At 39.9% G+C, this 26777-nt stretch overlaps 1 protein-coding gene across 1 annotated transcript in view; it reads left to right on the forward strand.

The window, feature by feature from the left end:
* The window catches only part of grin3ba (glutamate receptor, ionotropic, N-methyl-D-aspartate 3Ba), a 69100-nt gene that overhangs the window by 15151 nt on the left and 27172 nt on the right, over nt 1–26777 (forward strand). Inside the window, exon 7 of the mRNA XM_028566378.1 lies at nt 3452–3567. Coding sequence (XP_028422179.1) covers nt 3452–3567 — 116 coding nt within the window. The remainder of the gene's footprint in view (nt 1–3451; nt 3568–26777) is intronic.

Below are 26777 nucleotides of genomic sequence, written 5' to 3' on the forward strand. Positions count from 1 at the left end.
TCCACTTCTGGTATTACTCCGTTGCCGCCGGAAATTCCGCCGGATTTCACTCTTTTCGCCCGGATGTCCGTTACCTTCTGCTTTCTTTGTGTTGAAATTTTAAACTCCGGTGGATTTATGAGGATTATGGTTAACTGCTCCTCAGATCTCTGCAGGGTAAATCCAGACAGCTAGCTAGACTATCTGTCCAATCTGAGTTTTCTGTTGCACAACTAAAACAACTTTTAAAACTTACACAGGTTCCACCAAAACAAGTTCCTTCCCGAGGCTATTTTGCAGCGGCACCGTGGGTCTGTCCGGAGCTTAGCGCCGCCCATGACGATTGCAATTGGTTTAAAGAAATGCCAATAAACCAGAGCACGTTTTTCTCCCATCCTGGAATGCTGTGTGGACTAGCCTGACCCTCCTCTGCAGCGATGTGGAGGAAGGTCTGGCAAAGCGAGACTATTTCTCGACTAACTTGACTAACCTCAGCAGGATGAACACTTTGGTTTCTGGCTACCTGAACTCTGTTGCCTTAAATGGTTTGCTGGATTTACCCTCTCAATCCGATCACAAGTAACGGAAGACAACATCAACAATGCATTTATCCTTCACATTACTGGTCATACTTTTAAACACATTTTCGCATGTGGATTATCATCACTGTACATCCTTTACAATCATATTTTTAACTAAGTAACTGTTTTGCATCTCAAGTAGAGGAGGAGTGATCACAAACCTTACCACAGTGTCCTGGTTTCTATTGAAATAACACCAGCTAGCATATTTGGGTTTCTCAACACCAAAATAAGTGCTTATCCAAGTATCTGCAACCAGGATATAATGTTCACACATGTAAACACATTACCAGAATACTCCAATAGCCTAAGCATATCTGGGGTACTAGTGTCCTTGTCATTGATGTGGCATCTAATGGCTTCATTTACACCCTTTGAGTTGTTTGCAGAGCAAAATAAAAATGGTGTTAGGCAGCACACCTAGTACGCTGGTGAAGGAGATGTGGTAATAGGCATTCATTTTAATTTCATTTAAATCCTTTTCTTTTAATTGAAATTAAAATATAATTTTTTTTAATTGCCTTCTCTTGTAATAGCTTTGATAACCAGCTTTAATAACGTAAATTATACCCACATGCGGGTTATATGAACTCTCACATGGAGACACCGAATACATTACTGTAATTCAGCAGTGGTGGAGGAAGTATTCAGATCTTTTACTACTACTGTATATAGTAGTTATATATATAAAAAAACATTAATTACAAGTAAAAGTCCTGCAATGAAAATGCCATTTAAGTAAAAAATGTGAAAGTCTGCAAACAAAGAACAGCACTGAAGTCACTCTTAAAAAAGAAAGCTGTGTTCGGAGTTTTGCCGACCGGATACAGCAAAAGTTTAATCTATCAACTAGCTTCACTAACTTCTTCGTTGCTCTGCCTGGTTGTAGCGCTATCCTATTATGCAGAGGAAATTTGAAAGACAACCGTTTATCCCGCCCCTCGGATTGAGCCCTGCCAATGGTGAGTTCCCAGACCCAACATCTTAATGTGGGTCTGGCTTGGCAGGCTATCTTATTCTGCCTCTCTGATTGGTTAAACGGTATGTCAGTCTACCTTTATTACCCAATACCTTCACAGACAGGCATTATTATGAATCCCACTGCGTTTCTTAAGCACGTCCACGGTGTTTGTGTAATTACTCTCACTGCCAGAGGTGGGAGACAAAAGTTCAAAAGTAAAAGTACAAAAATTACGGAAACTGCTAATTTGAACTATTTTATACTGCATACTTTTGAGATAGTTTAATCTATAACAATCAACCATAATTTATATGCACAACCCACTTATGGATGAAGATGTACAATCTTAATCTGTAAAGTAACTAATAACCAAAGCTGTCCAATAAATGTAGTGGAGTAAAAACTACAATATTTCCCTCTAAAACATAGTGGAGTAGAAGTATAAAGTATCATTGAAGGGATATTACGCAAGTAAAGTGCAAGTACCTCAAATACGCACTTAGGGGTAGCACTTGATTAAATGTAACAATTTTGATTTCACCACGGGAATTCAAACATGCTGGCAAAAATGTGTTTATGCTGGCTTACCCAAGTACAGAGACATTGTGTACCACACAGCGCAAACGCACTCACAGCTATAACCATGCATGCTTCTCCGACACAATGCCTACTCCATAGAGCACCAGCACAGATGCTGAGATAGCGCATGTGCTGACTTTGTGATACTGGTGGGAAGATACAAAGCGCTTGTTCAGAGAAAGAGGAAGAGAACAGGGAAGATGAAGGCGGCGTTTGTTTGCGTGCGAGGCGAAGCAGAAGTGGAAGTCACAGCAGTGCAGAGAACCGGAGGGAGGGAGTAAAATACTGTGTTGGCAGAACTACTGACCCCAATACTGCACTCAAATCAGAGGGAAAAAACTCAAAAGCCTTCTCCTGGAGAGACAGAACGCCTTGGGCTACACATGCAGCTGCACATGAACACCAATGTATAGGCTCTGAGGAAGTAATGCAAGCACATACGTACACACAGACTTTGTTACCTGCACACTATAAGGCCGATACACACACACACACACACACACACACAACCACACACACATCACACTGATGCTTAGGCCCGGCATAGGATAACTTCCGACCCTCTTTAGTCCCAAAAGAAGTCTATCCTCTCTTTTCTCCCTGTGCCTCATATTTGGCCTAGACAGAGAAAAAAAGTTGTTTCTGCTTTGCCAGCACAAAAGGTTGACTTTGTAAAGTCAACCTTTTTGTTTAGCAGTAAACAACCTGCATAACAAGAAGTTTCAGATGATTTGATCAGTCGTGTGTGTGTGTGTGTGTGCGTGTATTTTGTGCTTACTTTTGGATGCCTGGCTGTGTGTCAGAAAATGTGTATATTTTCTTATTTATCTGTGTGTGTGTGTGTGTGTGTGTGTGTGTCTGTTAGGTATATAATTCAAATCTAGTGTGTTGTGCTTTGTAACGTGAATCTTATCTCCCGTCAGAGGCAGTGGCTGCACACAGAGGAACGGTCTATAATTAGGGGTCAATTAGGGTCAATTGGATCGATATAGGCCGAGTAAGAGTCTTCGGCAGTGTATATAATGCCTTATCAGTCTGCCACAGAGGCTGTTGGTTTAGGTAATGATGTATGTGTTTACACAGTGTATTAGAATGCAGTTAATCTCATCCTCTGTATAAATGACAAAACAGGATGATAGACCAAAATACAGGGTTCCTGCTTGGGTCTGGGGAGCTTGGCTGGTAAATCAGATTTACAGGTCTTCAAAAGTTTAAGGTTTGTTGTCTTCAATTAAGGCTTCTCTCTCTCCCTCTCTCTCTCTCTCTCTCTCTCTCTCTCTCTCTCTCTCTCTCTCTCTCTCTCTCTCTCTCTCTCTCTCCTGTGATTTGTGTGTGTGTGTTGGTGGTGAAGGACAGATCCTCCTGCCCTGGATGCATTCATCATGGACAAAGCCCTGTTGGACTTTGAGGTCTCTATCGACGCGGAGTGCAAACTGCTCACTGTGGGGAAGCCTTTCGCTATTGAAGGTGAGCATGCAGGCTCACGCACAATTGTTTGTGTTACTTCTGAGGACATTGTATTGACAGTCATTTCCTGGTGGCAAACAACATCTATAAACTAATTTGGTTTCTTTGGCTTTTTAGTCTGACCCCTCCCTTTATTCTTAACCCTAAAATCTTGTCTTATTTTCCTAAAACAAATTGGCATATTGGGGACCTGTTTGTTGTCCCTATATGGCAGGTGATTAAAGTGATGGTTCGGAGTAATTTCACCCTAGAGTCCTTTGCACCATGACCTCAAGCCAAACACCCCCCCCAGAAGCTTTTTTCAGCTGGGTCTAGCATTGGGAGAGTTAGCGTAGCAGCGTTATCAGCTTAGCGCAGGGGCTAATGGACCCACGTTTGTATCTGGTAAATGACCCCACTAATAATGCCCGAAATGATACCAAACGTCTACAGTAGTACATATAGGTTATGTACTCATAAAACGATGGATTGGAAAGTTTGTAAGTACACCAGGAGTTTATGAACACTTGCCTGCTGGCTTCTGCTCTCTGTTGTTGTTGCTGCTGCCGGCAGTAAGACGAGTGCTTAGGGCTGTCTACAAATTACTACACCGAAAAGAGATGCAACAAAAATATTTTTTAATTTAACTTTTTTTTTTTTAACTAAGTGCTGTAGTATAACTAGCAGGGGACAAGTAATAACTGAGGTAAGTTTGGAGACATTATCTTATTTAATCATTAAATTAATAAATATTTTTGTTGTATCTCTTTTCGGTGTAGTGCAGGTAACTGCAGGTAGCAGCAGCAGCAGCAACAGAGAGCAGAAGAGAGCAGGCAAGGTTTTATAAACTTCTGGTGTACTTACAAACTTTCCAACCCATCGTTTTATGAGTACATAACCTATTTGTACTAGTGTAGAAGTTTGGTATCATTTCGGGCATTATTAGTGGGGTCATTTACGAGATACAAACGTGGGTCCATTAGCCCCTGCGCTAAGCTATTCAGCTGATAACGCTGCTACGCTAACTCTCCCAATGCTAGACCCAGCTGAAAAAAGCTTCTGGGGGGAGTGTTTGGCTCGAGGTCATGGTGAAAAGGACTCTAGGGTGAAATTACTCCGAACCATCACTCTAAGTACTCGCTGACATATACACAAACCAAAAATGGCTCGCACACATAGACATACTCTTGCTCATGCACTCACACACTTGTAGAAATACCTGTACACACATGGCATACTGTATAAGACAGCTCTCTTTCATGCAACATTCATGCAACACAGACACAAACATACAGTATATATTATATACACTTTAAAGCATGTACACATACACACACATACACACACACACTCAAACACACACATTCAGAGAGGAGATCAAATACTGTTAGCTACATGACTGACAGAATAACACAGTGATTCACTGGATGAACTTCTAACACTGCAGGGTAAAAGTACCTAACCATCTATTATTAACAACAATGCCCAGTCAGAGCACTTTGGTCTTAACACTCACATGTCAAATTAACTGCAGCAAAGTCATGAAGCATGTATACAAATCCACCGCCAATCAAAAAGCAGCTAATGATCCGCAAAGGGAGTTAAAATATTCAAGTTTTTGTAGATTTCGACATGAATGAGTGAGCTTATGCATGTGTATGGGTGGGAGTGAGATCTCTGATTGGTTGCATCCTGGCGTATTAAATGTGTTTGTGTATTCTTGAAGGAAATTGTTTTGCTTTTTGGACTTTCAGTTGGAGGACATTTTATTTTCCAAAGTAAAGTCATTGCCTTTTCTGTTATCAGAATAAATCACCATATGATCATGGCAAGCAAGGAAAAATAAAAAAGGCACAGAAAAGAGCCAGGAACCTCACAAAAAACATTTTACACTGCTGTCATATTTTCATGTTTAACAAAGTTTACTTTTGCTTCCTTTTCCTAATCCTGCTCCTTCTACACCTATAACTTGTGTATGTGAACTACCAAACTAAAACTACTTTTGATTTTTTTTAAATCTAAATTCATACAACTTAGCACTGTAAAAGAAAATATTACCTAAATATATGAGCTGCATGAAGTGGAACATGCTGACCTATACAGTATGTACTGGCTTCGGTTACAATATCCTGCAAAAAACTGACATGAAATCCTTATCTTACTCTGCAAACATAACTGCAACTTGCTTAACAGAAGCATTGCTTTGCTTTTACAAGACTAATTACCATTGTGTTCATAGGTAATGATAAATTGCCAGTGATAATTAACTTTTTACTAAAAAGAGATTAGTTCCTGTGCACAATCATTATAGCCAGATGTACATTAGTATGTCTAGTAGCAGCAGTAATGGCAGTAGTGAAAGTAGTAGAAGAGGTAGTTTCCTTTAGGGATATTTGTACGCTATGAACTGAATACATATGAGCAATGGGATGTTTTTCACAGAACGGGTGAATTGTATCCCTTTTACAAATAAAGGCTGCTGACCTGTCAAAAGAAATTATGTCTTGGCTCTAATAAAGATCCGGTGGTGCCTTTCATTGAGGTAAATAAAGGTTCCAGCCATTATAGCGCGTTTTTATTGTATTCTAGTCACATGTCATTTGCACACATACGCCTTCCGAAGGTGACTTTGAAGGGAAATGTCCGCTGGCAGAACACATTTATTGGATGTATCAAGCATTTAACCTCTAACCCAAACTTAGCTTAGTCACTGGAAGGATTTTACAGGTATAGAATGAGTGTGTGCACTCGTGCATGGTGTTGACGTACATTTTTGTGCATGCATATTACACGTTTGTGTGCACTTCCATGTGTATTTGTTTCAGTTCAGTCTTTCTTTGCTCTTTCCACCTCTGAGGCAAATATAGTGAGGGTGCCACATGGGACCAAACACTAACTTTGATACCGTTTCTCTGTCAATCAAAGTGTGAACTCAGAAAGACCCCACTCCCACTCTCCCTACTCACTGTACAACTCTTGTTCATTGGAGATCTATTGCTTTCTTCACTGCATAAGACAAAATGAGCCAAGAGACATCGCTGCAGCATTACTCGTGATTATGAGGATGGGAAAGCACGTCTCATCGGTATGTAGGGTGGGTCAGTTTGATGACTACTTGGTTCATTGTCTACATGAAAAGGCAGGCGAGGAATCCAAGCTGCCCTTGGTAGCTATTCACCCCCACAGCCTATGAGGCAGAATGAGATGGGAGGGAATAACTCAATAAGTCTGAGCGGTAAGAGGAAGAAAGAGCAGGAAATGGGCCAGACAGGAAATGTGATAGAGGAAAAGCACAGAAGGAGGAGAGGAGAGGAGATGGGAAAAGTAAGTAAGAGAAAGAACAACAAAGGTAAAGAAAGGGAGAGCCAGTGAGGGGGTGTGAGCGAGGTGGGAGTTGAGCACAAGAAGGAGATAGAGGGCTTTCATTTGCCCACTGCCAGTTTGCGCCTTCCTGCACAGCGAGTGATAAAAGAGGCAGCCAACAGAGTCCCCTAATCAAGACAAACCTTCACCCCAAGCAGATGGAGTGAGGGAGGGGGAGGAATGGACAGAGAGAAAGAGAGGATGGAGGGAAAAAAGAGAGGGAGTGTTATTTGGTCCATATGAGGATGCAGGCAGGATTTATAGAGCGGTTTGTGGTGAGGAGATACAGGAGACGAGAGACGGAGGAATTGGGACTGTGGAGACGCTGGAGACGAGGGGCTGCTGCTGAAATCTTCAGGCTTCTTAAGTGGAGAGGGGTGTGGGGGTGTCGCGGTGCCTCTCTTTTCACTGAGTGCTGTTGGGAGATGTTTACGACAGCCTAGACACACCCCATTAATAATATTGCCACTCGCTGCTTGTTTGTTTGTTTGTTTGTGTGTGTGTGTGTGTGTGTGTGTGTGTGTGTGTGTGTGTGTGTGTGTGTGTGTGTGTGTGTGTGTGTGTCCTTGTGTGCATAAGTGGTCTACACGTGCTCAGTCAAGCAGTACAGAGCACGTCTGAAGATCAAAATGAGGGCGGCAAAAGAGAGAGTTTGTTGCCAGGGTGAGACTGTTGTTGGTCGGGCAGCTCACGTCTGGCAGGAGTAACGTACGGGCGTGTGTGTGTGTGTGTGTGTGTGTGTGTGTGTGTGTGTGTGTGTGTGTGTGTGTGTGTGTGTGTGGAGTTGAATTATAAAGTAAGATAGCCACCATCTAAAAAATATGCCTCACAGAAGGCACTGGTTATAGGAAATCAAATTAAGTAGAGCTGAATCGATTATGCGATTGTTCAAAAATTAATCAGCAACTATTTTTAATAAGCAATTCATCATTTAAGCCATTTTTCAAGCTATAAAGCCAGAACAAATCCCTTGTTTCAGTTTCCCAATTGTGGGGATTTGATCTGAAAAATAGTAAACTGCATATCGTTTTGTTTTGGATTGTTGATCGGAAAAAAACAAGCAATGCAGTACAAAGATGTCACCTATAGGGCTGGAGATTGTACAACATTTACTGAATAACATATTATGAATCTTTTAGCAACCTTAATTTACTCATCCTACAATTTTTACTAAATGTCTGCTGTACAAACCGACAGCTACTGATGGTTACAACAAGCAATAACTTCTAAGCAGAAGTCGAGCCAAGCAATCAGCCGACAGCCCAGTATCTTTAACCGCTCATACTGTAATTAAACAGGACAAACACATCAGAGAGCAGAATTGTTACATTTGTAGTTTAAAGTAAATCTGGTAATTCATCTTGATGTGATATAAATCTATAATCGTGATCCTCGGCTTTGCTATATCACTGATTTAATTATTACAGCTTTAACATTTTCCACATTCAATAAAAGAGGGGAGGGGATCCTCTGGCACACAGGAATTTACATGTTTTACATTTCTAGCAGCAATTAATGGAAGGCCAATGGAATGCTACATTCACAAAGCCAAACTTCATTAAAAGAAGTGCAAGAAAAAGACTTCAATAATAGTTGCCAGTGTTGGATTATGATATAATCCTTTAGAACTACAGCACAAAGCGCAAAAGAAAGCAGTGCTTAGGAGCAAAGATCTCATAAAGAAGTAGTATTCCAAAGAAAATCATTTTTAAAGTTATGAAAGATCATAATTTTTTTTTGCTTTGGAAAACAGTTACACTTCATATCTGTATTTGAAAATACGGTAGTAAATCTTTTTTACAAGCCTATATAAAGTGTTTGGAATACATCTTGATGTTTCCCCCGACCGGTGTGTCTGAGCGAGTGAGTAGGTGTGTGGGGCATTTGAGTGACAGCTTTGGGACTTGTGACGGAATATGAGGATGCCTGGGGGAAAGAATCAAAACAAATGACAAGTGGCTGCCCACTTGTATTTCACTATTTGACTGAGTGCTCTAAAGAAATGCGGATGGAGACAGAAAAATGTCTGTGTCTCTGCTGGGGGGGGGGTTTTAGAACGAGGAGAGAGCCGTACAAAGACAAAGCAATGGACTCGAGAGAGGAGCCGAAAGATAAAGAGAAGAATTGAGTGAAGCAGAAATTGAACAGAACTGAAGGAATGTACAGAGATAAGGAGCGGACTAACAGTGGGAGAGACTAGCGGCAATGGTGGGAGTGAAATGACCTCGGACACGGGAAGAGGAGGGATGAGAGGGAGAAGAGGAGGAAAAAATGAGGAGAGAAAGGGAAGGTAAAGGAGGCCGAAAGCAAAGGGAGGAAAGCTAAGACGGTCTTTGTCATGTAGGAAGCAGAGTGTGACAGTTACGTGAACCTTTTGCTATTCTCTGTTTCTGTCCGCAACCCCCATCAGGCTCACACACCTTGACAGCCAACACACGCACGCACATAAACAGCTGCCAAGTCCGTGACAATCACGCACACACACAAAAACCCTGTTGGAATGACTGTCTTTCACTGCAGTACAGATGAAATGAAACAAACAACCCCAGGAGGTCTTGTAAAGCAATACACGTCCTCTTTTGATTTGAAGCTGAGGGACAGATTTCTCTCATTTTGTTTCTGCAGAAATGCGCACTGTAATGCAAAGCAGATGTAATTTCCAAGCCTGGGAAGGGCACAGTAACATTTATCTCTAGCTTTCAAGTTGTGTAATGATACATGAATGTGCCGCTTTTGAAATTAAAGCAATGAACAGCGGTGGGAAAAGTACTTAAAACTGTTACTTAATTAAAAACATTGTGGTTATATAATTGAATTGCTGTATATGTTGTTGCTGTTTCTGGTGTGATTACTCCACACACTTCCTGTGTTCCATTTTTAACGAGGGAAATAAGGAAGTCCAAGACAATACTAATCGAGTGATGGTGAAACTATTTCTACAAATCAAGCATATTAATATTTAATGTGCTATAACAATGCTTTGCATTACTGACTGCCTAATTAAAATATCTTTGAAGCTGTTTAATTCCTATCTGTGACCGCGCCAGGTCCTCTAATTGCACATTATTTTATTGCACGCAAACATCACTGGGCAAAGCAATCAATAACCGCAGCTGCCAATTACATGTACAAATGGTATAATATTCTCCTCTGATATTTGAAGAAAAGTCTCACACCACTACACAGTACTTAACCATGCTAGTTATCTATATACATTTAACTAAACTAGTGGAAAACTAGTATAAACATTTGTTTATGTTATGCATCCTGTCACGATACACCAACAACAATCAACAGTAAGTATCAATAATTCAAAAGTAATTACAAAAGGAACACCATCAAAAAAAAGATCCACAAAAGAGCTCTAATGTCATGTTAACTTCCCCTGCAAATGAAGTTGAACTGGCCTTTGTACAAAACTGAGTCCCGTATCTGTGGTCTGGATCGACGGAAGTACATTTCCATGATAACTGCCTGACGTTCTCAAACTCCGTTCACTTCAACAAACAAACCACAACAAACTTTGAGCTAGCAAGCTACACGCTGAAAAATTGAAAGAAAATGAAGACAATTTGGATGGTGCAACAAGGCAGGCCTGCTTGGTTCTTTTGGGGAATGATTGGAACGAATCGAGGAGCTATAGGCGAGAGGAGGGACTATCGAGGAGCTATAGGCGAGAGGAGGGACTATCGAGGAGCTATAGGCGAGAGGAGGGATTATCAAGGAGCTATAGGTGAGAGGAGGGATTATCAAGGAGCTATAGGCGAGAGGAAGGACTATCATGGAGCTATAGGTGAGAGGAGGGATTATCAAGGAGCTATAGGTGAGAGGAGGGATTATCAAGGAGTTATAGGCGAGAGGAGGGACTATCACGGAGCTATAGGCGAGAGGAGGGATTATCAAGGAGCTATAGGTGAGAGGAGGGATTATGAAGGAGCTATAGGCGAGAGGAGTGACTATCGAGGAGCTATAGGTGAGAGGAGGGATTATCAAGGAGCTATAGGTGAGAGGAGGGATTATCAAGGAGCTATAGGTGAGAGGAAGGACTATCACGGAGCTATAGGCGAGAGGAGGGACTATCAAGGAGCTATAGGCGAGGATAGCAGCTAACTCCGCCAATACAGCTGACAAATTCATGTGATGCTTCAGAGGATAGGACGTCTCCTAACTCTAAAACACATTTGCTTGTTGCCTCTCTCCTCCCGTGATTTCCTTGTGTCTCTCCCGTGCCTCCTCGGTGGGAGGGGCTAAGGCCGGCTTCACACTTGGTGCGTGGCATGAGCTTGTCAGCTGCGTGGCGTGTTGCAACTGACACGCAACAGAAACGCTCACGCCATGCAGCTAGTGTGTGGCCGGCCTAAGACACGAGGCAGGGAGGTAAGTGGAGGACTTGAGGAGGCAATTCAAGAATTATGAGATGCAGCCCAGGTTGCAGAGCCACCGTTGCTGTGATTGGAGCTTTGCCCACCCAAGAGGATTGTGATTGGTTTAAAAAAAAATTTAAAAATGCGAAACCAGAGCGTTTTCTTTTCTCCTATCCCAGAAAGTATTAAGGGAGTAGCCTGACCTTACTCCACAGCTCTGTGGAGATAGGTCTGGCAATGCAAGACTATGTATCTATAACCGGAGGGGATGAGTCTAAAGTGTGGAGTGGATGCTCTGTGCTATACACTACAATTTGTCATTTTTTATTAACCTTTATTTCACCAGGAAATAATCCCATTAAGATTCAGAATCTCTTTTTCAAGGGAGTCCTGGCCAAGACAGCAGTATAATAGTTCCATATTAAAATATACAGTGAAAAACAAACAACATAAAACAGAAAAAGACAGTTGGCAATTTAACATCATCTCAACATAATCACCAGCAGCGCTCAGTAACAGCGCATGTGCATTTAGTACTCAAATAGTCTTTTATCCTAATTTTAAACTGTCATTGTTGGTAGGTAGTCTAATTTAAGCTGATTCTGCAATTTATACCAGGATGAGGGTGCAAAAACTTTAAAGGCACTTTCACCGAAGACTGTTCGCGTTCGGGGAATGTCATACATGATTTGCCCATATGATCAAAGATTACATTTCCTGGTGGTGACTTTAGGAGTCAGGAGAGGACATAAGTAAGGAGGCAGTTTACACAGTATGGCCTTAAAACGAAAAATATACCAATGCTCCAACGTGCGATTGTGCAAATAAGGCCAACCAACACTCTCATACAAGCTACAGTGAGAGTTAATTACAAATCTTAGTGCTGCATGGTATACAGAGCCCAGCATTTTCAGAGAAGATTGATTTGCATGCATGTATATTGGGGAGGGGTGATATTCTCTTTTAACACATTCATTGTTATGTTTTTTCTGTCAAAGTATATTATAAAACTGCCAGTAAAAATAGAATAAAACATGTATTATAGGCTGATGGCTGAACTAATTTGAAGTGTCATATAGTTCATATTCTTCAGGCAAGCTTAAGGGACCCCACTAAAAAAAAATGTAGTCAAGTAACAAATGAATAATAATCCAGCACACAGGAAAGTAAAAAAGACACTAATTACTAGAGATGGCCCGATACCATTTTTTGCTTCCCGATACCGATACCTGAACTTGCGTATCGGCCAATACCGAGTACCGATCCGATACCAGTGTGTCATATATTTTATTATGTTTTAACAACTGTATACTACTATCCCTTTATGGATGGGATATTATTTCTATCTTTGTTGTCAGTTTGGCTCAGGTTAAACTCTTTGTTAAACATGAACAAATACAAACAATGAATGCCACAGAACTTTCTTTTATTATCCAGTTTGACAGTTATAACGGAAAAAGAAGATAAATAAACTACTTTAACTTAGATTTTCTTTAGGGCTTTATTACATGGTATTGGATCGGTGCATAAACTCCAGTGCTTACTGATACCAGCGTTTTAGGCAGTATCGGAGTCGATACTGGTATCGGAACATCTCTACTAATTACATTAGCTGATGGTGACAAAGGAAGGACTATTGTGTACAGGTGAAAAAAAAAGTATTTCTATCTATCTCAGAACAGAAACAATACATAAACTTTCCTTGCCTGAATTTTGAGTTACTTCCCATAACACATGGTGCTGCTGAACCAACTCCTCCCACATAGTGTTTTCATTTACGCAGAAACAATTTATATTACACTGATAAATCATCACAGGGTGACCACAGCCACGTGAATGCATAACCCAAGGGCACATAACTGCCTGTAAGGAGCACAGTCAGGTAAAATATGAGCATATTTTCACCCTTTCAACTGAAGGGAGTGTAGGGGGGTTGAGTCAATCTTGATCCCACTGCAACCCCGGAGACCACTTGATGTCAGCCCAAACATCTGACAGATGTGGGCTGCTGGGAATGGGACTGAGCTTCGGGCACTTTGGCAATTTGTCATTTTTATCTCGTGAAGTGTTTCATATTGTAGGACAACTCTAGTATCTGTATGCCTCTCAAGGCTCCAACAGAAAGAAACGTCTATAGCATGCTTCAGATGCCTTTTTTAGATGTTAACATTGATCACAGAAGTCTATCTCTCGCCTAGGCAAGCACTAATCCATCTTTTTCTCTCCCGATACCAATTCTAATAACTAAACTCGAGGTACCTCTCTTTAAAGATTTGTTAACCTCACGGCATAGTTCTCTTTGGACTAATTTTTATGGAAGGCAACATGAGGCCAGGGGCTGGTGCTGTGGCACTAAAAGCTGAGGTGGCAGCCTGCTGTGACTTAATGTAACTGATAGCGGGAACACTGAATTTTTATAACCACACTAACAAATGAACTGTATTTACTGTGGCTCATATCTGGCCAATACCTTAATACCACTTAATAAGGACAACATTGGCTCGATGCTAATCAGGCATCACCTTTGCAAGTGATGCAGATCACAAAAGACAGCAGGCTGATATTTGTCCTCCAGTCTTGTCTCGGCATTAGATATGCCTGCTATTTTCTTGTGAGAAGCTTCTAAAGCTGTGATAAAGGGAGGAAACGACAGCTCAATACCAAAATTTGACCCACTACTGTGTGTACTCTGTACCACAAGGGACACCTCCATCAGCATTGGTGGTTTTGTGCATTGTTTCCCTACACAAATACTACCCCAGAAAAAAAAAAAAACCAGGACAGTGTGCACTGTATTATGCAATGTACCTGGCAGTAAAAAGTGTTGATTCTGACTCCAACTGAAATCTGTAAACCCATAAATCTCCTTTTCCGGAGGGCATCTGCCCTTTGGCTAAACGCACCTGGCTGACTGAGGTTTCCTACACATAAAAAACAAGTTAGACACTAGTTTCTGGTCTTTTCCTTAGGCATGGCTTTCAGGTTATATAACATGTAGCATATGCATTTACGTGTGTGTGTGTGTGTGTGTGTGTGTGTGTGTGTGTGTGTGTGTGTGTGTGTGTACTCGCATTTCTATACCGATGAGGACCTTGACCGGAATACACACTCACACGGTGGGGACTCGTGTCACGGTGGGGACCAAAATCAGGGTCCCCACGGGCAGACCCCCTCTCAAAGCATAGAAAACAGCTTCCTAATATGCCCAGTATCAATAACTCCAAAGTCCTCTTTGGGGGGGTTTTCATGAGAAAAATGTGTGTGTGTGTAAGACGCTGACATCCTACTGGCAAACGGTGGTATTGCAAGTGTGTGAACTTTTCTGCGTACATGCGCCCCTCCTGGTAATAAATGGTATTGCAGCATAATGAAAATTTAACTCAGTCAATGATGCGCCCCTCCTGGTGGGAGATGGTATTACAGCATAATACAATTTGAACTTTCTGTTAGCTCAGCCATAGTAACTCAAACTCAGAATACTTAAAATTAAAGTCCTACAATTTGATCAATATCTAGTGGTTTAACATAAAATCAATTTAACCGCCTATTCAATTCCACTTGAAAAAGTTATCTCTGCTTAAACATTTCCTAGAATGTGTTTTTTTTTTTTGTTTAATTTGCAATTGTAACTAAAATGAGGCTATTCATTGTCTAACATAACAAGAGAATTATGAACAAATCTTGTTGCCTTAGTTAAGTTAAATGTTACATTTTACTGTAATTATATTGCAGATAGCCAGTTTATCTTTCTGTTATAATACTGTATTGTATTTACTTTGCCAGTTACCTGTTTATAGACCTAAATTATCAAGATAGGATTACTGATTTTCAAAATGTTTTTTATCCTGATGATCAATCAACTATACTAGTGAATTAATGAATCTATTTACAAATGGTTATGAAACTGTAAAAACACACCTCACTATATTGGCCCTTCAGATGCATCTCTAAATGTTCTTGCTCAGTTATTTCTTCATAGTTTTGTTTCATACCATTAGAAACTTGGTAATATAGGCTACTAACCATGCATGCAACATCTTCATCATGTCAAACGCCTGTGCCTAATATCTTCATTTCCTCATTCATCTAATATAACTATATAACCAGACCTAGTAACCTTGCAAAGGTTCGATTTGTGGATTACAGTTCCATTACATTACATGTCATTTAGAGGACGCTTTTTCCAAAGTGACTACCAATTGCTACATATGTCAGAGGTTGCACGCCTCTGGAGCAACTAGGGGTTAAGTGTCTTGCTCAGGGACACATTGGTTGATGTATCGCAGTGGGAATTTAACCCAAAACCGTTATGCTGGAGATGGGGTTTCCCATCTGGCCACATATTTCCAAAATACGAATAGGAAACATCATTTTAGGCTCAGAAAGCACACATATCACTGACCATGTCTCTCTGCACTGGAGCCCTACAGTGCAGTGTGCTCTCCCCCTGCTTTACTCTCTACACTACTGACTGCCCCTCCAGGACCCCCCTGTAAAGCTTATATCCAACAATGATGTGTCAGCTTACAGACATGATGTCAAGCAGCTGGCATCCTGGTGCAGCCACAACAACCTGTAACTAAATGCTCAGAAGACATTGGAGATGATTGTGGACTTCAGGAAGAGCCCCCCCTGAGCACCCTCCATCTGCCCTTAAAGACGATAGGCAAAGGTTCGAAGATATTAACCCCATTCTACAAGTATCACACGTTCCACATTCCAGCACTCTTTAAATTTTCAGGAGTATCCTTCTAATACAGTAGCTTCCGTGGCAAAAGTTTGAGCTTAAAGTTCCAAATGCACTAAAAGCATCTGACACGCTGCTTTGGAAGTACACCCAAGGTTTTAAATGGCCAATACGCAACAAAAGCGTTAGTCTACTCTAGTCTGTTAGCTGTCTCACTGACTGTGATCATAGTTTATTGCTATGAAACTGGCCACACCAGCTGTGAGAGCAGCATGATAGTTGTGTGTATACGCCACACAGATCCGCTCTACAAACAGCCTTCTATTTATTTTTGTTGATGGTGAAACACGAGAGGATGTTTATGATTGTGTGAATCAAGCTCATACTTCTGTGCACCTAAACCATTCACAAATGTCACGGCAACTGAGTGAAAGTTTCTCTTAAAAGCCCAGTAATCATTGTGATGGCATTTACAAATGAGCTGAAAAAAATGGGAAGGATTGATGCAGTGGTCATGTATCCATAATCTGGACTATAAACTTGTTCTGTAGCTTATAGTCATTATAAAAAAAGTGAAATTGAATGAATGCAACTTAAATATTTCTTAATATAAAAATTAAATGTCCGTTGTGGCACAAAAAGTACAATGCCTCTACTGATGGGGGGATCTGTAACATACAAAACCTTTGCCTAAATAGCGACCTTTTCTACAATACTGCTGGTTCTGTGGTGTTGGCGCTTAAAATCTGATGCCTGCAGTGTGCCATGGAAGCATCAAATGAGGCAGGTCAAATAAGGCAGGTCAAAAGAACTGCGTCAATTATCGCTTTCAGTGCGTTTGGGCCTTGATTTACAGCATACAACATATTTTTTCTTTTGATAGAGAGCAAAAATAAAAGGTAGGCTTTAATATATATAGCCTATTTCATAATTATAACTTCTGTAATATATTTAAGTTTGGAAAAGTTGGGACCTTTACCTATCCTCTTTAACATTCTTGGCTCAGTAGTCACCACTGGGACACACATTCAAGAATATACAATATCCCAGGATCTGAAGTGGGATGCAAAAATCAACACCACTGCAAAAGGCTGAAAGAGCATACTTCCTGCTTCTGGTAAGGTTAAACAGGACTCAGGACTTGGTCAGACTCAGCTGCATTATCCAGTTTCATAAATCATTCATTGGTTGAAATCTACCATATCTATGTTTCCCCCTCATTAACAAATAACTGTATGTATATATATAATATATATAGATTTCTTTATTTAAAAGGGACAGTGCACATTAATCAACATGAGTACAATGTCCAACATGTAAATGTGTTAGATTTAGCCGTATCGGCTAATTTTCATCTGCAGTCCACAAACCCCTTATAACCCTTAAGCCCTGCTATTGCTATTGCTTACAAAGAAATCTGTATATTCTGTTTGATAAGATCATTACTTACCCTAGCCCAGATTTTCTTTTTTTTTTACACTCAGCCCAACCTAGTTTGCTAAAAAATGTAATATGTTTCACATGGATTAATCATGCTGCTGCATCTGTATCCTTCATAACTTGGGCTGTTTAGGTTTAAACAAACAAGCATGTTTCTAACTGTGTGTTCAGGTGTGCCTGGATATTACAGAACTATGGGTCTTCATGTTGAGGTAAATTTCACAAACAGAAAAGTCAAATCCATAATTTAAAGTGTGTTCTCAGTCATCCAGGTCAGAGGATGCATTGAATTACTCAGCAAGAGCTAAATTGTCTTAAAATAAAAAAAAAAAAAAAATCTGCAGTCCTCCATTTTAGTAAAAACATGACCAGTCAGGGTCAGTAAAATTGCAATTTCCATATTCCCTTGAATGCAGCAGTAGTGCAGGTGCAGATTGCAGTCCTCCCTCCCCACCCAATGTCTCAACTGACCTGGTTGTGACCTCTGAAGCAGAGAGGCCCAGAGGAACAGACAGTTTGGCATGAATTCAGTTTGAGGTTATTTCCAAACAAAACCTCACGTTATTTTATGCTATACATTTTCAATAAAGACTAATGCATTAAATATGTGTTCATTATATTTATAATTATTTAAGAGATGATTAAGATATTTTAATACTTAAGTAATAGCTTACAACAGGCCATAGTATGTTGTGATAAAGGCACAACATATAGCAGGGCAGATAATGTTAGCCTAGCACAGACTTTTTTTTTTACATAAAGCTAATGAAAAGGCACACAATAACAAAAACTAACTTAACAATCGAGACAGAACTAGACAAGCAACTAACTGCTGGCTGCAGTGGTAGAAGAGCAACTCCTGTTTTCTGCTAGATTAAAATTGCTGTGTTTATCAATGAAGAAGGCTTTCAAGAGAGCATAGACAACAACTTCAATTCCTTTTAGTAAAGGGCTGTCTGATGGCAAAATAAAGCGGGAAAATATTCTAAATATATACAGTATATAGATACTTCGCCAACCAACTCTGTTTCATGGCAGTGTGTGTGCAGATGAACAGCTTTTGTCCGTTGCACCAGCTATCAGTTTGTGTAATATTGTATCTCAAACTTGGAGTGATACTTGTTGTTCAAAGGAATTCTAATTATAGCTTTTGTATGTGGTTGTTATTATATCACTATTATGAACCAGAACAAATCAGTTTGCTTGATTTGAGCAACCTTTTATAATATGGTTTTGATATTTTAGTTATGCCACCTCATTGCTGGACTATCATACCTGATATTCAAGCTCATTTGAAGGTTTGGTGCAGTTCAGCTTTATTGCTTGCCATCCATTCTCCCTTTTTCTCACCATGGATACTTCTGATGTTGCTTCAGATCTGCATCTTATCCCTACATTTCATTTACATATAGATAATATAGTATAAGCTAACAATGATGAATATATTGTTACTTTTGTAATTAACTTTAAAAAAGCTGTAAGGCCTAAAGGGAACTATGAATACAATTCTGAAAACTTTAAGCTCATGTATTAATAACAATACTCAAAACCATATAATTTCTATGGTCCAGACTGCTTAAAGCTGCCTACACATAAAAGCCGGCAAAAATCGCTTCATGCTGGCCAATCCATTGAGAGCAGTGCCGCCCAACAAGGCGCTGCTCTACCCCTGGCATCATGCACCTCTCAGAATTGCCGAATTGCTCGCTTGCTCTCAGCACAATTACATTTTTTTCACTCAAATTCTAAATCAAACAGAACATCTTAAAGGCCCCTTTCAGTGTATTTTGACATACTTATGGTATTTCATATTTTCATGACAATTTTGAGTAACAAGTGAGAGATTCTGTGTTGTTCTAATAATTGTCTCATTTGTGGTCTGATAAACACTGACTTTATCAAATTGGAAGTTTCTAATATATTATAGAAGAGTTTAGACCAAAGATTGGCAACGAGACACAACTGTTTTAGAACATTGCAGTTTCAGCAGTCTACAAACCAGCTAATGGTGTTGCTGCGACTCAGCTGGTCAAGACTCCAGAGGCTGGTTTTAAAACGTTAGAGACATCTTCTGTTTCAACAGAAGTCAGCTGGTCGAGTGAGCTTACAAACTATAGAAATAAAATGATCCATAATGCATTTATTTCTGTTTACAAACTGTCAGCTGGTGGAAATGGCAGTTTTAGACGGTGGCTCAACGAGCGCTGCAACCAGGGTTTGTGGTGCAGCAATTTAGAGAGAGATTGAAGAGGGGAGCTGCGTTATAAAGTTGAGAATCAGAACTACAATATATGAAATATATTTTGATGAATGTTATGTACATGTAAGATAAAAATATGTATAATAATTATTATTAATTAATTTTGTATTGATGGGGAGAAAATGTATTAATTTAGTATAAAAAAACTAATAATGAAGAAATTAATTTCAAATAATGCCAAATATTTGTCTGCTTATATGCTAAAAACTTTCAGGGTTTGTAGCGTATGGTTTAAATTGTAGTCTTAAATTGAGCTAATGTTACCACATTTAAAAGAAAACACTGTTACACACAATCTGTCATGTTCAAGTCCCCATCCTGACCACGCCCATCCCCCACTCTGGCCATGCCTTTACCATGTGGCGAACATGAGGTGTGTTTAGGGTCCCCTGCGTGTCCAGGCCCTCCCCTTACATTAGGTGAGTTTGACGTGGTGTGAACTCAAATATCAACTGAACAGATAAGAGCACGCTGACATGCACAAGCATATACAGATATTTTGAAGAATGTTATGAATATTTATTATAATTATTAATTTTTGCTAATGAGGAAAAATGTATCCATTTAGTATGTACACTTGTCATTGGCTTAATTTTGAGGAAAAAAACTAATAATAAATTTAAAAAATAATTATTTTTATTTCAAGTTAAGCCAAAAGCATTCGTCTGTTTATATGCTGAAAGGTTTCAGGGTTCGTTTGGTTTCGATTGTTGTCTCAAATTGAGCTACTGACGCCGTTTAAAAGAAAATACTGTTACACACGTATGTCATGTTCAAGTCCCCATCCCGACCACGCCCATCCCCCACTCCGGCCATGTGGCAAGTGTGTGTGCCGGAGTCCCCATGGTGTCCAGCCCCTCCCCTCATGTAAGCTGTGAACTCTAAGTCCAGATCTTTACTGCATGGACGAGAGCAGGCTGGAGTCATGGATCAGGGAGAGATGGTGAGTCTAAAATTGATTTTACTGCCATTTAAACCGTTTACAATTCTGTTTAAAATAGATTTGTACTGTTATCACATGTAAACCAACTCTTATAGATTAATTTGAAAGTAAAATGTTAGAAGGCTAACTTATATCTTGTCAGCCAAATAAGTTAATGCTAGCTAGTTTAATGGCAGCTAACATTACAGTTTATAAACCAACACCATCTTAGTTTACAGTAAATTGTGCCGTCGTCGTGTCAAATGGAAACCTTAGTTTAGGACAGTAGCAGGTGTGGTTCTCAGGACCAGGTCAGCCATTTAGTAACGTGCACATGCCGTGACCTGTCGCCATTTTGCAACTTTTACCATACGTATGTGTGTGTGGGTGGAGGGGGGTTTAAACAAAAGTATAAATCAAGAGAGATGGCTGCAATAATGTTAAATGCACTGATACTGAGCTGAAATGAAGTGTGCTGCAACATGTGTCTTATAGTCAGAATCAGATAGTGCTGTGTGTGGGGGGGTGGGGGTGGGGTGTTGAGTGAGAAGGAGTGGTGACTACAGAAGGAGAGGTGGCTGGGGAACTATTTTCTCAGAGAGATAAATATGTTGTACTTTTTCCCATATAAAAACATCCTTTTATCGAAAAATATGGACATACAGTGTTATACTACCTCTTTGATGGTGCATGTGACACGTACTGCCTAATCTACTGTTAATAAACTGGAGAAATGCAGCTAAAATGTGTGACTAATATGATATATGATATGACTTGCAGGAAGAAGATTTGACAACCATTCATGGTCACCGTGACAGCCCCTTTCAATTCTTCAGGTCAGTAAAGTGATAATTAGGACAACTCGTAATATGAATTTGCACTTAATGATCTCTTTTGGTCATTTTGCTGGTACACATTAAATGTCTGCTATAGAATGTTTGTTTGGAAATATTGTCATGGAAATCAGTGTTGGTTTGGGGCATGAGACTCAGAAAGTTGATGTGTTGCATGGCAAAGGACCAATAGTACGAGTATTCCACCTGCATTTTTGTTGATAAATCCAACTTTCTGAGTCTCATGCAGGGTTATCTCTGCCATTATAGAGCTTAGGGGCAGGGCCAAAGTATAAACATAAAAACAATTTGGACATTATCTGGACTGCGAACATAGACTGTATAGAAGCCGATGAACAGGAGGGGCTCCTGCTTGTTGTCTTCTGGACACATGCTGTATGATGGACACAAACAGTGTCACAACCACACACACACCATGCATTTTGCACACGCAGCCCCAGGTACAGCCCACACATTAGATAGTGTGTGGTGGAAAAGAGAGGTGAAAAGATAGGGACTTGTGTTTGTGAGTATAAAGTTAATAATCATTTGCATAATAGATGTGAATGTAGAATTTTAGTCTGTGTACAGTATATCTGTTGGTAATTGCTATAACTCCTCAAGACCCAAGCCAAGTTCCCGTGTCCTGCTTGCTACCTGCTGGTTTAAAAGTGAAACGGTTAGCCAGCCCGGCACAGAGCTAGCGACAACTTTAGCTAAGGTTCACTCACCAACCGTGGGCTGACCTTTAAGGTGGACAAGCTATTCTCATTTTAGTGACAAGCTCCTCCAAGTTTTGCTTCTAATGATCTTTCCCTAGCTGCAACCAACAACAACTCGGCTAAGCTTTTGCAAAATAACTGTTTAATGACATCACCAATATGCAAATGAATGTGTGACGCCATTGCACCTAAGCGCTCTGAAATCTCAGGGAAAACCCTGTCATGCACTGTCACACATCAAACAATGCAATGTATGAAACATCCTCAACATTCTATGGCTGCCATCTTATAGTTTACCAAATGAGATTACCCTGATGCTCTATAACGTTTCAATTTGATCTATTTAAGTTCTGTTGTAAACATTTATCTCCTGTCATATCTTTACTAATGACTATAACCCCATTAACACTCTCTGACAGTGCCTTGAAGAAATAGATACTTGGATGTCACAGAACTTCCTCCAGCTTAACAAAAATAAAACTGAGATGGTAGTTTTTGGAAATGAGGAGGAAAGTTGCAAACTTTCTACCTTGCTTTAAAGGAAGGGCTTAATAGCAAAGAAAGTGGTAAAAAAAAACAACCTTGGTATCCTTAAATTTTAGCAGTCACATTAAAACAGTCATAAAATCATTATACCTTCATTTTAAAAATATCAATAAACTAAAAGAATATATTTCAAAGGAGGATCTTGAAAAAATCATACATACTTTCATTTCTAGTGGGATTGATTATTGCAATGTGCTGGACTCCTAAAAAGACTTTAAAACCTCTCCAAATGGTACAGAATAGTGCAGCCAGGATCCTTACTAAAACAAAAAGAACAGATCATATTACGCCAGTCTTAAAGTCCTTACACTGGCTCCCAATTTAATACAGAATTGATTCTAAGGCTCTTCTGTTAGTTTTTAAGACACTAAAAGGGGATGGGACCTTCCATGGGAACTACCTGCATGACATATTCCAACAACATTCTCAACCAAGACACCTTAGATTAAAACATAAGCAACTACTACTGAAACCTACTGTCAGAACAAAAAACAGGGGAAGCAGCTTTTAACCACTATGGTGTCGATCTTTGGACCAGCTTCCAGAGAACATAAAAAATCTGAACTTGGAAATTGAGATCGTCACTCATAGAAAACATTCTCAAAACCGTGATCTGAATGTAATAACACTAATTCACAAATGTGTAGATTTATTTTACCATTGATACAATGACAGTAGCAAATTTGTAATGCAACGTTTACTGATTTTTATATATTATTATTATTTATATTAAATAATGATGGGTAAATGTTGCATTACAAGCTTGCAGCTATCATTGTATCTGTAAAAATTAATCTACACATTTGTGAAATTCTTTTGTGTGAATATTTTTTCAATAGGTGGACCATTTTCTCTCACGTTTTGCACCATATTTACCTTCATAGTAATAAATTACTGCGGCAAGGCAGAAACATTAGCTATTTGTTTAAATGTTGTTTTCCTGTGTATGTATTTTTAAAGTGGAAAATGTAAACAGTCCAACAGCTACCTGTAATGACTGCCTATAACTGCACCCTCAATAATAATGTGATCATCAGCTACAAGTTTATGAGAAAAGTTCAGCAGCATCATAATTCAATTCAATTTTATTTATAGTATCAAATCATAACAAGAGTTATCTCGAGACACTTTACAGATTAGATCTAGACCACACTCTATAATTTACAAAGCCCCAACAATTCCCGAAAGAGCAAGCAGTTCGACAGTGGCGAGGAAAAACTCCTCTTAGGAAGAAACCTCGAACAGCACCATAAGAAGAGCTGCAGCTAGTAACATTAGCATTATGTTTTATTATACTTAGCAACTGTAATCATTCAGTCACAGCATTCTTGCCATAGGCCCTCATACATGTTATCGGTTCATTATGGCTGCTGCTTAAACTCACGCCCGTGAAGTTAACTAGCCTGCAACACAAATCAAACATAGCTTACCTTTCTGTCATGCCAATGTAAACTTCCTACTTTTTAAGCAAACACACCTAGCAATCCTTCCTCTCTCTGCATCCTGTTTTTATTGAACAACATGGCATCATAACTGGCTTAAGTGGGCCATTGCAGGATGATCCAGTATTTAGCCTGAGTCGTAGGTTTCATATTTTTCCAAGTAAGGTTTTGCTTTGTGTAAGTCATTGTATTATAGATTTTGTTTTATAAAATCACAGAGTTGTACATAATCTCAAGTAATAATAAGCCTACATGAATCCCACCATAATATGTCACATTTTCATCATTAGGTTAATCTGGAAAAAATGTTTGTTAGGCTTTATCCATCATCATCATCAGTGTCAAAGATTACAGCTTTTAAAAGGTCACCAAAAGGTTGAGTAGAGTCAGTCAGTTTAGCAGGTTATACTACGTACGTTAGATGTGGTGTATAGTAATACTAATATGGAATGTAGTGGGAGAGGAATTCTAAAATCAATTAGTTTTAACAGAAAAATTATCAATAAGTAAATGGCATACATTTAGTTTATCTAACAACAATAATTGTTTTTTTTTGTATTTGATCCCCAGGAAATGGACCAGAGCTCTTCTGACTCTACAGTGATCCTTGAACTAAGTTCCGTCCCCTGAAAAGGAGGACATAAGTGTTCCTGAACTCAAGAGAGCAGAAAGTGTATTTGTAAGTTCACATACAATCCAATGCACAACTTGGTCTGACAATAACAGTAGTGGGGGAAATTGTCTTGGTTTTAACCTGTTAAGTCCGACGGACCTGGTACCGGTTCCACAGCACTAAGTGGTCGCAGCTATTGTAAATTTGCGCTTGTTTAAAACTCTAGGTTAATCACAGCCTCATTGAACTTTAAGACCCAACATCTTAAACTCTAGACCAATACTTTTCTGAGCCATTTTCAGAAAATATACAAATTCGCTCACTACCACTGATGGGATTTGGCCTACTCCTCCGGTACTTAAATTTGGTATTTAATGATATGGCATTTTTCTGTAATCAATAGTATTAAAGGAGAACTCCTGGCAATTTTACATTAATCTTGCTATACCTACTGTATGTGAGTACCGTCGATAGCAAAAAATATGAGCCGATTCGGTGCTAGCAGCACGGAGCTAATACAGCTAACGCCCAGAGCTCCCACTCAGCTAAAACGGCAGTTTTGGGGCATAAGATAAAGAGTGCCTTTTTGTGCCTCTTAACAGACACAAATGCAATTAAAACATCTGTACAACATGAACAGGGCCCTTATATGACAACAAGATGCGTTAAGCAACTTAGCCATTGTTTAAATTCACCTACCCTCTTAGCTGCTAGCTGCCTCTGGGATGAGGAGTGTGTTCAGCCAGGAATATTATTAATATAATTATTTGGTAATAATCATCACACAGCAGTTCTGTGTGTATTTGTAGCATATATATCCATTTTGTGTGCGTTGGTGTAGGAGTCTTGCCAGTGTTGATTTTGTGGTTTCCTTAGCCGGGCTAGCAGGCCCGGCCGGGCGTCCTACTTCTGCTTCCTTCCCGCCCTTGGCCGACAACAATCAACGAGCGCCGCTGGTCTGGTGGATGTCCTCCAGAAGACCATTCAAGCCTTCGCTGCAAAAATTTTTATTTCCCACCTCAAAATGTAGTAGTAGTACTGTAAATGTACTGTAGTGATTATGACCATATTAGTGACTATGTAACTACATGGAAACGGACCAAATTATGTTTGCCTTGTACAGTAAAAAATAGTGTTACAGACGGCTAGCTGTAGTCTCGTGCTGAAGTCCCGTTTGAATTCAGTTGTAGCAGGAAAAGGTAACAGTGTGCAGGTTGGAGGAGCGTCGTATGTGAAGAGTGAAAAGCGGAGGTGTTCACAAGGGAAGAAGCTTGGAGTAATGTAACTATGGAGCTAGAGCTAGCCTTCAGTAAGGCTGTTACTGCACAAGAAACAGGCATCATTTGGCCCGTTTCCATGTAGTAACATAGTCATTAATATGGTCATAACCACTACAGTGCTCAATTACCTATTTTTGAGGGGGGAATAAAATAAAAATTTTCACAGCAAAGGCTTGAATGGTCTTCTGGAAGACCTCCACCAGACCAGCGGGCGCTCACTGGATTGTTGTCGGCCACGGTAAGCCAGGAGGGCAGGCAGGAAGCAGAAGCTGGAACGCCCGGCCGGGCCTGCTGGCCCGGCTAAGGAAAACCACAACAATCAACACAGACAAGACTCCTACTCACCAACGCTAGATGGATCACACACAAAATGGATATAAAATGCTACAAATACACAGGGAACTGCTTTGTGATGAATTATTACAGAGGCTGGGCTGAACACAAATGCATCTAGTTGTCATGTAAGGGCCCTGTTCATGTTGTACAGACATTTTAATTGCATTTTGTGTCTGTTAAGAGACACAAAGGCACTCTCACACACTTTATCTTATGCCCCCCAAAACTGCCATTTTTAGCTCAGTGGGAGCTCTGGGCATTAGCTGCAGCAGCTCTGTGTTGCTAGGCACTGATTTGGCTCGTTTTATTTTTTTTCAGTACTCACATAGGTATAGCAATCAAGATTAACGTAAAAATTGGTTTTGGACAATGATTTACAAAGCCATAAAAGTAATTGTGAATTTGCATGTGAGCTTAACTAAA

This window comes from Perca flavescens, chromosome 20, assembly GCF_004354835.1.
Source record: "Perca flavescens isolate YP-PL-M2 chromosome 20, PFLA_1.0, whole genome shotgun sequence".
Lineage (NCBI taxonomy): Eukaryota > Metazoa > Chordata > Actinopteri > Perciformes > Percidae > Perca > Perca flavescens.